This window comes from Suricata suricatta, chromosome X (genome assembly GCF_006229205.1).
Source record: "Suricata suricatta isolate VVHF042 chromosome X, meerkat_22Aug2017_6uvM2_HiC, whole genome shotgun sequence".
Classification (NCBI taxonomy): Eukaryota; Metazoa; Chordata; class Mammalia; order Carnivora; family Herpestidae; genus Suricata; species Suricata suricatta.
Window position 1 is genome coordinate 56261306 of NC_043717.1, and position 12810 is coordinate 56274115.

General features: G+C 37.2%; 1 protein-coding gene across 5 annotated transcripts in view; it reads right to left on the minus strand.

Moving 5' to 3' along the window:
* Window positions 1-12810, minus strand: part of ATRX (ATRX chromatin remodeler) — a 275833-nt gene that overhangs the window by 179353 nt on the left and 83670 nt on the right. For all 5 annotated transcript variants that reach the window (XM_029929461.1, XM_029929463.1, XM_029929459.1 and 2 more), the window contains one exon: window positions 445-517. In XM_029929461.1, coding sequence (XP_029785321.1) covers window positions 445-517 — 73 coding nt within the window. The remainder of the gene's footprint in view (window positions 1-444; window positions 518-12810) is intronic.

Consider the following 12810-nt stretch of genomic DNA (forward strand, 5'->3'; position numbering starts at 1 on the left):
TGTAAATTGATACTTTAAATTGGTCTTAAGTAGGACCACCATATTAGATGGCAATTAAAAAAATAATCAAATATTGAGGAGAGATATGTCTGTTGTCACCAATTTATTGAAATATGATTTATTTCATCAATAAAATAATCTGCTGAAATTAAAATATTCTCAGAATTACCACAGTTTACATGGGAACACAAAATTGACAGTGCTGTATTTATAACACACCCTATGCTAGGTGTGTTAATATTTGTATTTACTTTCTCTTAAGGTTTCTGGGTTTTAGCCCATTTTCTGGCCTTTCTTTCAAACTTGCAGGAAGACTGTGAGCGAGTCTTTCTAAGGCAGGCACTCCTGGTTTTTACAACCGGCTTGCGGTTCCGTTGCGGCTGTTTGTGCCCACGCCTAGGGTGTGTTATAATCTTTTTTAAGTCCTTACAGATGAAATCATACCTATTCTCAGGATCATTGTCGTCATCATCATCATCCACTGTGACAGGCACTGATTTAGATAAGGCTTCATCTCCTTGAGGGGAGAAAAGTGTACTTAAAATTAGCTTTGAATTATCTATATAAATAAAACCACGTAAAACAAAACTGAAAGCGAAAAACTTTAAAACAACTACTGGGTTCTAAACTGTACTCTGGATCCAAAACATAAGTAAAACAATTTATAGAAAAAAACACAATGGGGAATTTATGAAGTGCCAGCAGTAAAACAACAGGATCTTACATATTTCAAAGCTCCTTCCCAGAATAAAACAGTTTTAAAGCTAATCCCAAGTAACAAGTCTTGACCATTTGGCATTACTATACCGTAACATTCTTGCTGAAATAAGCTTTGTAGTGACCCATCTTAAATTTAAAGTTAACAGATGTCTAATTTATCCTATTTCATTGAAGAATAGCAAAACTGCTATTAATATTTTGGTGGTACCCAGTTATTTCAAAATATAGTACTTTAATCTGTATTGTATTCATGAGCAGAATCACCAAGAGATATATTCAAGTACAGTAAAACTGATTTCTTTATAAAAAGCTACACTGCTATCCTTTGACTAAAAATCTAAAGTGGTTGGGGCAGCTAAGTGGCTCAGTGGGCTGAGCGTTCCATTCCTGATTTTGGTTCAGGTCATGATCTCAATGTTCCTGAGATCAAATCCTGCATCTGGCTCTGTGCTGAACATGGAGCCTGCTTAAGATTCTCTCTCTCCCTATTTCTCTGCCCCTCCCCTGCTGGCACTCCCTCTGAAAATAAACATTAAAAAGGTTTTTTTTAATCTACAGAGGTTAAGATGAAGGGGCGCCTGGGTGGTTCAGTTGGTTAAGCATTTGACTCTTGATTTTGGCTCAGGTTATGATCTCATGGTTGGGAGACAGAACCCCACACTGGGCTCTACACAGAGCATGGAGCCTGCTTGGGATTCATTCTCTCTCTCTCCCCCACTCTCTCCTCCCCGCTGCCCCTCTCCACTCACACACACACACTCTCTCTCAATAATAAACATTAAAAAAATAAAAATGTAAAACCAAGAGGCTAAGATTTGTATATTTCATTGTATATAAATTTCACCTCAAAAACAAACTTCTATGTTAACTTCTAATTAATACTATATTTGGTGAAGTAATTAGGGAGAACTAGGTTGAAGATTAGCATTCACTTTGAAATGCATCAAGGATTTCCAGGGGATTCATTACATTGAGTGAAAAAAGTCACTCTCTAAAGGTTACACACCTCATGATTCTACCTCAAAATAAGAAAATTAGAGATCAAAGTGGAATTAACAGTTGCCAGGGGTAAAGAATAGGGTTAAGCAAGGTGATGTGCATAAGGGAACCTTGTGGCAATGAACAGTTCAGTATCTTGGTTGTGGTTGTCATTATACAAAGCTACACAAGTGATTCAATTGCATAGAACTATACTTACAACACACATACACACACACACACACACACACACAAATCAGTGTATGAAAAACTGATGAAACAGCAATAAATCTTCAGTTTCCTGGTTTTGACATTGTACTATAGTTAAATAACATGTCACCACAGGGGGAAACTGAATGGAGGGTATCATTCAAGACCACCTTGCACACTTTTTTTGCAATTTACTGTGAATTTATAATTAATTCAAAATGAACAGATAAAAAACAAACAAAATTAGATACATTGATGGATAAATAGAAGGATACATAAATAGATATGTGATAATGCAAACACAGTACAACGTTAATGACAGAAACTTTACTATATATTTAAAATTGCTTCATAATAAAATATAGGGACAAAATGTTAGAGGAAAAAAAATCCATAAAGAGCAAAGACAACTAATAGGTTCAGGATAGAAATATGCTAAATATAGAAAGGCAAAATAAATCTTAGAATATCCTAGCAAACTCACAATAAATACCTCAAACAGACCAATCTTAAAATGAAATATCACTAGTAATATTACTGTTGTTCCTCTACTGCACCTTTCAAAATTTGACATATCCTTCAAAGTTGAGTTCAAATGTTACCTGTTCTTCTAAGTCTTCCTCTAACATTTAGATTAAATGCCCCAATTGATATTGATCACAGAGCCCCATTTTAGTTTTATATGTCTCTTCTGGTATTTTTGAAAATAATGATTTATCTATGACTATGTTATTCACTGAACTGCAATCCCCTAGGACCATGTTTTTCATTTTGGTTGCTCATGCCCGTGCCATTCTCAAGCCCCAATTTTTCTAGTAAATTATTATAGCTCAGTATAGGATACCCAAATATGGCTGAATAAACTGGAAACATCTAAATATACGGGAGCAAGGAAAGCATTTTAAGAGTTCAAAAGTATTGTTCCCTTAATTAAGTTGGACATATTAGGAAAATATGCCATGCTTATATATATGAACAAATTATAAAGGAATGTCATTTACCATTTGCTCACAACCAAACATCTTGAAAAACAGTACTTTTTATAGTGCTTATTTTCAATGCCCTTCATAATCTTTTCTGCTTAAGTATTCTTACAAAGTGTAATTTCTACTTGTATTATTTTCCAAGCAAAATTATCTTCTTCATCTAAAGTAATCAGTTCCAAGAAATATCCAGGGTAAAGAAAATCCAAACAAGGCTTATTCCACCAAAGAGTTGAGAGAGACTGGCATCTGCTGAAGAGCTCATTTCTTAAGGCTTCTATGGACATATATTAGCACATTGGTACTTCAGAAAAAAGTTACACGCAACACAATGATCAAAATGGAACAAAATGATCTACACAAGTGCACAAGTAAGGAATTATTGGGATATACACTCTACGAATATTTGCCATATACTGCCATCTCTTCTTAAGATCAAATGAATACATATTACTTATTATACTATATATTAATTTCAAACATGAAAGGTATATCATAAAACTCTCTCATATGTGTCAGATGAAGTTAGATTTGGGGAAATGAAAATTAGCAACTGAAATCAAACATGCTGATTTTACTGGGAAGCTGATTAATCATGGAAACCAATTTTCCAAACTTTAAAATTAACTCAATAGCCTACAATTATCCAATGACAATATTCCGTGTAACTATTCACAATTTATTATTCGTAAACTCTAATACTTAAAAAGAGATTTCCCAATTAACCTGAAAACAAAACATTGATATGATATCAAAGTAACTATTAGATTGTACTATGAATACAAACAAACAATCCCATATACTACCATATAGTTGACCCTTGAACAACACAGGTTTAAACTAAACAGGTCCACTTATAAATGCATTTTTATACTGTAGTACTATAACTATTTTCTCTTCCTTATGATTTAACATTTGCTTTTCTCTAGCTTACTTTACTAAAGAATATAGTATATAGAACATACAAAATATGTGTTAATCAACTGTTTGTTTTTGGTAAGGCTTCCAGTCAACATTAGGCTATTAACAATAAACACATGAAACAATGCTCATCATCAGGGAAATACAAATCAAAACCACACTGAGATACCACCTCACACCAGTCAGAGTAGCTAAAATGAACAAATCAAGAGACTATAGATGCCGGTGAGGATGTGGAGAAACGGGCGCCCTCCTACACTGTTGGTGGGAATGTAAACTGGTAGAGCTGCTCTGGAAAACAGTGAGGAGGTTCCTCAAAAAAATTTACAATAGAACTGTATGACCCAGCAATAGCACTGCTAGGGATTTACCTAAGGGATACAGAAGTGCTGATGCATCGGGGCACATGAACCCCAGTGTTCATAGCAGCACTTTCCACAATAGCCAAATCATGGAGAAAGCCTAAATGTCGATCTACTGACAAATGGATTAAGAATATGTGATTTATCTATACGGTGGAATACTACATGGCAATGAGAACGAATGAAATACAGCCATTCATAGCAAAGTGTATGGACCTCAAAGGTGTCATGCTAAGCGAAATGTCAGGCGAAGGACAGATACCATATGTTTTCACTCATAGGTATAACAGGAAAAACCTAACGGGATCATGGGGAGGGGAAGGGGAGAAAAGAGTTAGAGAAAGGGAGGGAAGCAAATCATGAGACACTCTTGAGTACTGAAAACAAACTGAGGGCTGAAGGCGGAGGAAGAAAGAGGAAGGGGAGTGATGGTCATGGAGGAGGGCACTAGTGGGGAAAAGCACTGGGTCTTATAAGGAAACCACATAGACAACAAACTATATAAAAATAATAACAATTTATAATAAACTTGTATACTGAAATTCTAAAAAAACAAAAAACAAACAAACAAACAAAAAAAACATTAGGCTCCTAAGAGTTAAATTTTTAGACACTTCTCTGAAGAGGAGATCCATATGGCCAACAGACACATGGAATGATGCTCAGCGTCACTCAGCATCAGGGAAATACAAATCAAAACCACACTGAGATACTACCTCATGCCGGTCAGAGTGGCTAAAATGAACAAATCAGGAGATTACAGATGCTGGCGAGGATGTGGAGAAATGGGCACCCTCTTACACTATTGGTGGGAATGTAACTTGGCGCAGCCTCTCTGGAAAACAGTGTGGAGGTTCCTCAAAAAAACTATCGATAGAACTCCCCTATGACGCAGCAATAGCACTGCTAGGAATTTACGCAAGGGATACAGAAGTGCTGACGAATAGGGGCACATGTACCCCAATGTTCATAGCAGCACTTTCAACAATAGCCAAATCATGGAAAGAGCCTAAATGTCCATCACCTGATGAATGGATCAAGATGTGGTTTATCTATACAATGGAATACTACACGGCAATGAGAATGAATGAAATCTGGCCATTTGTAGCAACATGGATGGAACTCCAGGATGTTATGCTAAGCGAAATAAGTCAGGCAGAGATGGACACATACCAGAAGTTTTCACTTATAAGTGGAACAGGAGTAACTTAACAGAGGACCATGGGGGAGGGGAACGGGAAAAAATAGTTGGGGAGAGGGAAGGAGGCAAACCATGAGAGACTTGAATACTGAGAACAAACTGAGGACTGATGTTGATGGGGGAGAGGGGAAGGGGGATGACGGGCATGGAGGAGGGCACTTGTTGGGATGAGCACTGGGTGTTATATGGAAACCAACTTGACAATAAATTATAAAAGAAAAAAGTAATTTTTTTAAAAAAGAGTTAAGTTTTTAAGGAATCAAAACTTACACATGGATTTCTGATTGAACAGAGAGTCAAGGGGTTCAGCATCCCTAACCCCTGCATTCTTCAAGGGTCAACCATAATTCTAAAATCAGAAAGCTTTCAATATAAATTTAATAAGTTGTTGCCTAAGTTCATCTGGCATCAAAATTTGATCTAAACTATTTTAGTCCTTTAACTATGAATGTTCAGATGTTCTGCAGCAGAAATGCTAATTTGATTATGGGAGTGTTGCCTCATGTGTAACTAGGACTGTAACATAATATATGCTAACTAATCTATATAATCTTTCTAAAAATCAAAAGTTGAAAATCCTAAAACACACTGGGCTCAACAATTTCAGGAGCAACAGACCTATAGTTAAAAGCCATATGGGCAAATATCCATATAGGTATCTGATACTGCAAAGCATTAAACTAAATACACAATGAAAATCATACTTAGTTTTAAAATCTACTCATCAGATAAGCACTATATACAACAAATTGAAAGTTTTATTAAAAGGTAGTATTCAAGTTAATTGCACAAAATCCAACTGGGATAAATGGAAAATCCTAACTTAAGGATTCAAAGGAAAATTTTTAAATAGTTTTCTTTTTATTTTTTTAATGTTTATTTACTTTTGAGATAGAGAGAGACAGAGCATGAGAATGAGAGGGGCAGAGAGAGAGGGAGACATAGAAATCAAAGTAGGCTCCAGGCTCTGAGCTGTCAGCACAGAACACGACACGTGGGCTTGAACCCACAAACCGTGAGATCATGAAATCAGATGTTCAACCAACTGAGCCACCCAGGCACCCCAAGGAAAATTTTAAACATCCTGCCTGTGCTGGGAACATAGTTATACCTGAAATCTCTGTCATAAAATTTTTAAAATAAATTTCATGTGGATTTCTGGTTAAGATGGTGGAGTAGAAGGATCTCAGACTCACTTCATCCTACAGTTACATCTATATAACAGCCACATTAGTGTAAATGAAAAAGAAAATGAACTGAAGACTGGCCAAACAGATTCTCTACAGCTAAATGTAGAAAAGAGGACAGAACAAAAAGGGCAGAAAGGGCAAAGATGCAATGGGGAGCCAGACACCTGTAGGTCTGTCAGCAGAAGGGAGGGATGCCATGGGCGTATAGTGAGACGAAGAGCAGAACCCAAGCCAGGCATCCCAAACATGGTAGACCCACACTGGGAAGATAAATCTCAGTAACATTTGGCTTTGAAATCCAGAAGGACCTAACATCCTAAGTACTTACTTACAATCAGTGGGGCTTCACACATGAAATTTTTAAAATGAGCAGGTTCAACTCTGGAAGAACCAGGGGGTGACAGGAAATTAAGTCCCCATCCTTAAAGAGATGGCACAACAAACAACCCGACTGAGATACAGCATAAAAGCAGCAATTTGAAATATGCATAGGGTATACGGGAAGGAGGTCTCTCTAGTAACCTCTGAGCATGTTGCTGGAAGGGCAGGGATCTTTGGGAGACTTCTGCAAGAACAAAAAGCTAACACGAATCATTTCCTTCCCAGCCTAGATACACATATACCTGATGGAAACAGCACAATACCCACACTTCCACGTACTTTTGCTAAAAGCATGCCCCAACCTACCATTTCTTCTGTGGATTTGCCCCTCCATATCAGTCTTGCCTTTGGACAGGTGTTTTCTCAAGTGGCTGCAAAACACCTCCCACAGGGGACTGGCATGGACCTTGCTGGCACCATACACACCCTGCCCCCATATTCTTCTGCAGACTACCCCTGCCAACACATCTTTGGCAGGAGACGAACCAAAGCAGTGTCGCAAGCCCAGCAGTGTGCGAGCAGCCCCAACAGTGGCCAGCACCACTCCAAAGTACCTCTTTCCCGGGGCGGGGGGGGGGGGTAAGCACACACGAGTCCACCTGCAGCCCTAGTAGTAGGCTGAGGACAGATATTTGGTCTGATGGCAGGCTTGGCCTACCGACAAAAGCTTCACAGGAGAAAACACAGGGAGAACACCCTGCAGTTCCAAGCTATGATATCTCTGTCAAATGGCCGGTTTGACCCAAGCCAAAGGCAAACACCAGACTGGACCACAACACAGTGACCAAACCCTGCCCACCAGAGGCACACAGAGTCATTAGAGATGACTGGACTTACGGCAAACAAGGTTCAGCCATAAAATTAGGGCACATGCAACACACACACACAGGAGACATTCCAGAAGCATCAGGTTCTGGTGAATAGGGGACACTGCCCTATCAGGCACTACAGGACCAGCTCTTCAGAAGACCACTACTTATAAAAGTAAGAGACACAGCTGACGTTCCTAACACATAGAAAAAGACACAGAGAATTAGACAAAATGAGAAGAAAAAGGAGTATGTCCCAAATGAAAGAACATGACAAAATTACAGCAGGAAAGCTAAACAAAACAGATACAAGTAATATGCCAAAAGGAAGATTTAAATTTAAAGTAATGGTCATAAAGATACTCATTGGACTTGAGAAGAAAGGGGGACCTCAGTGAGATGCTCAACAAAGAGGTAGAACACATAAACAAGAACCAGAGATCAGAAACTTAATAAGTGAAATTGAATACACACTAGAGGGAATAAATAGTAGAACAGAGAAAGTAGAACGAATCAGTGACCTAGATGACAGTGTAATGGAAAGCAATAAAGCTGAACAAAAAGGAGACAAAAAATAAAAACTAAAAATACACTGAGGGAACTCAGTAACACTATCAAGCACACTAATAAGCACATTAAAAGGATCCCAGAAAGATAAAAGGAAAAGGGGCAGAAAATTTACTTGAAGAAATAATAGCTAAAAACTTCCTGAATCTGGGGAAGGAAACATACATCCAGATTCAGAAGCAGGAGGCACACAGAGCCCCTAACAAAATCAACCCAAGGAGATCTATACCAACCCAAGAAGATTTATACCAAGACACTCAGTAATTAAAATAGCAAAATGTAGTGATAAAGAGAGAATTTTAAAAGGAAAAGAAGAAAATAAAATAGGTACATGCAAGGGAAATTCCCTAAGGACATGAGCAGATTTTTCAAAAGAAACTTTGCAGGCCACAAGAGACTGGCATGTATATTCAAAGTGCTAAAGGAAAACACAATTGCAATGAAGAATACTCTCTCCTGGGCACCTGGGTGGCTCATTCAGTGGAGCATCCGATCTCGGCTCAGATCATGATCTCACAGTTTGGAAGTTCAAGCATCACACAGGGTTCCACACTGACAGTGCAGAGCCTGATTGGGATTCTCTCTCTCTCTCTTCTCTCTCTGCCCCTCCCCTACTCATGCTTTTTTTCTCTCTCAAAATAAACAAACTGTAAAATAAGTAAATAAATAATAAAAAAAGAATGCTGTCTCCAGCAAAACTATCATTCAGAACAGAAGAAGAGAGAAAGTCTCCAAGACAAAGTTAAAGAAATTCATCATGACTAAACTAGCTGTGAATGAAATATTAAAGAGGAATCTCAGGTTGCCTGGGTGGCTCAGTTGGTTAAGCATCTGATTTCAGCTCAGGTCATGATCTTGTGGATCATGAGTTCAAGCCCCACATCGGGCTCTGTGTCAATAGCTCAGAACCTGGAGCCTGCTTCAGATTCTGTATCTCCCTGTCTCTGCTCTTCCCCTGCTCACACTCTATCTCTCTCAAAAATAAACATGTTTAAAAAAGGGGGGCGGATTCTGAGTGGAAAGATAAGACCATAATTAGCAGCAAGGAAAGTAGGTAGTACTAAGGCAGTAAAATTAAGTATATCAATAAAAATTGTAAAGGGATTCACAAAAAAAGGATGTAAAGTAGGACACCATATATCTAAAACATGGGGGAGAGGTGGGAGTAAAAATTTAGTGCTTTTAGAATGGATTCAAACTTAATCAACCATTAACTTAATATAGACTGGTATAGGCAGAAGATGCTAAATATAAATCTAATGATAACCACAAATCAAAACCACTAATAGACATGCAAAAAACTAGAGAAAGAAATCCAAGCACATCACTAATGAAAGCCAGCAAAAGATGAGAAAAGAGAGCAAGAGAAGGAACAGATAAAAACTAAAAAACCAACCATGAAAGAAGTAACAGAATAGTAATACAAGCCTATCAGTAATTACTTTGGAAGTAAATGTACTAAATGCTCCAACCAAAGCACACAGGGTTGACTGAATGGATAACAAAGCAAGACCCATCTATATGCTGCCTCCAAGAGATTCATTTCTGACTTCAAGACACATGCAGACTGAAAGTGAAGGGACGGAAAAATATTTATCATGCAAATAGATGTAAAAAGAAAGCCAGGTAGCAAAACCAGATGTAAAAACAAAGATGGTAACAAGAGACAAAGAATACCATATAATTATAGGGTGCCTGGGTGGCTCAGTCGATTAAGCATCCGACTTCGGCTCAGGTCATGATCTCATGGTCTGTGGGTTAGAGCCCCATGACAGGCTCTGTGCTGCCAGCTCAGAGCCTGGAGCCTGTTTCAGATTCTGGATCGCCCTCTCTCTCTGATCCTGCCCTGCTCACGCTGTCTCTCTCTGTCTCTCAAAAATAAATAAAAAGACACAAAAAAAGAATACCATATAATCATAAATACTACAATCCAAAAAGAAGGTATGACAACTATAAATGTTTATGAATCCATAGGAGCACCCAAAAACATAAAGGAGCTAAACAAACATAAAGAAAGTAATCAACAGTAACACAATAATAGAGTACTTCAACTCCCCACTTACATCAATGGATACTCATTCACACAGAAATCAACACGGAAACAGTCCTTTGAAGGACACTTTGGACTAGATGGATCTAACAGATATATTCAGAACATTCCATCCTGTAACAGTACAATACAATCATTTTCATGTGAACATGGAACACTGTCCAGACTAGATCACATACATGTTAGGCAACGAAAGTCCTAACAAATTCAACAAGACCAAAGTCATACCATCATCTTTTCCAACCATAACACTATGAAACTAGAAATTGACCACAAGAAAAAATCTGCAAGAACACAAATACATGAAGGTTAAATAACACACTACTAAACAACGAATGTGTCAACGAAGATACCAGAAAGAAAATCAAAAACACGCATGGAGACAAATGAAAATGAAAACACAATGTTTGAAAATCTCTGGCATGCAGCAAAAGTTATTCTAAGAGGGACGTTTATAACAATACAGACCTACTTCAAGAACAAGAAAAATCGCAAATAAATAAAAAAATATTTTTAAACCTAAGGAAGCTACATAAAGAACAAATGAAACACAAAACCAGTAGAAGAAAAAATAATGTAGATTTGAGCAGAAACAAACAAAAAAGAAACTAAAAAAAAAAAACAATCGATCAATGAAACCAGATTCTTTGAAAAGATCAACAAACCTGATAAACCTTTATCATACACATTAAAACAAATGAGAGAGGACTCAAAACAAAATAAAAAACTAAAGAGGAGAAATAATGGACACCAAGAAGTTGAAAGGATAACGGAAGTGTTATGAAAGATTATATGCTAACAACTGAACAGAATAGAGGAAATGGATAAATTTATAAAAACCTGTAACTTTCCAAAACTTCATAGTGAAGAAATTGAACATTTGAACACATCAACTTCCAGCAATGAAATTGAATCAATAATTTAAGAAAACTCCCAGCAAACAAAGGTCCATGACCACATGGCTTCACGGGTGAAATCTACTGAATATTTGAAGAAGTTAATACCAATTCTTCTCAACTTAGTCAAGAAAAAATAGAAGACAAAGAATAAAAACTTCCAAATTTGTACTATGAGGCCAGCATTATCCTGATACAAAAATGAGACAGAGACACCACTAAAAAAGGGAACTACAGAGGAGCCTAGGTGGCTCAGTAAGTTAAGTGTCTGACTTCGGCTCAGGTCATAATCTCACAGTTTGTGGGGTCAAGTCCCGCTTTGGGCTCTGGGCTGACAGCTAGCTCAGAGCCTGGAGCCTGCTTCAGATTCTGTATCACTCTCTCTCTCTCTCTGACCCTCCCATGCTCACACTGCCTCTCTCTGTCTCTCAAAAATAAATAAAAAACATAAAAAAATAAAATAAAATAAACAAGAGAACTATAGGCTAATACCTCTGAAAAATATAGATGCAAAATTCCTTAAAAAATACTAGCAAAATGAAACCAACAAACAGTTAAAGAAACTATTCATCATAATCAGGTAGGATTTATTCCTGTGCTACAAGGTGGTTCAATATTTGCAAATCAACAATCTTATGTCACATCAATAAAAGAAAGGATAAGAAACATAATCATTTCCATAGATGCAGAAAAAGCATCTGACAAAGTATAACATCCATTCATGATAAAAACTCTCAACAAGTAGGTTTAGAAGGAACATACCACAACACGATAATGACCATATATGAAAACACACAGTAAATGTCATAAGGGCAAAAAACTAAGAGCTTTTCCCCTAAGGTCAGAAACAAGACAAGGATGTCCACTCTCACCACATTTATTCAACACAGTACTGGAACCCCTAGCCACAGCAATCAAACAACAAAAAACAAATGAAAGGCATCTAAATTTGTAAGGAAGAAACCAAACTTTCACTATTTGCAGATGACATGACACGATATATAAAACACCCTAAAGATTTGACCAAAAACACTACTAGAATTGACAGACTAATTCAGTAAGGTCTCATGATACAAAATCAATGTACAGAAATCCACTGCATTTCTACACACTAATAATGATGTAGCAGAAATACAAATTAAGAAAACCATCCCATTGTACCAAAACTAATAAAATACCTAGAAATAAAGTTAACCAAGGAGGTAAAAGAACTGTACTCTGAAAACTACACAAAACTGATGAAAGAAATTAATGAGAACACAAATGAAAGATACTCCATACTCATGGACTGTGAGAATAGAAACTGTTAAAAGCCCATACTACCAAAACCAATCTACACATTTAATGCAATCCCTATCAGCATTTTTCAGAGAACTAGAACAATCCTAAAATTTGTATGAAACCATAAAATTTCTTGAAAAAGAAAAACAAATTGTGGGGTATCACAATCCCAGATGTCAAGATATACTTACAAAGCCATAGTAATCAAGAACAGTATGGTACTGGCACAAATATAGACATACAGATCAACAGAACAAGATA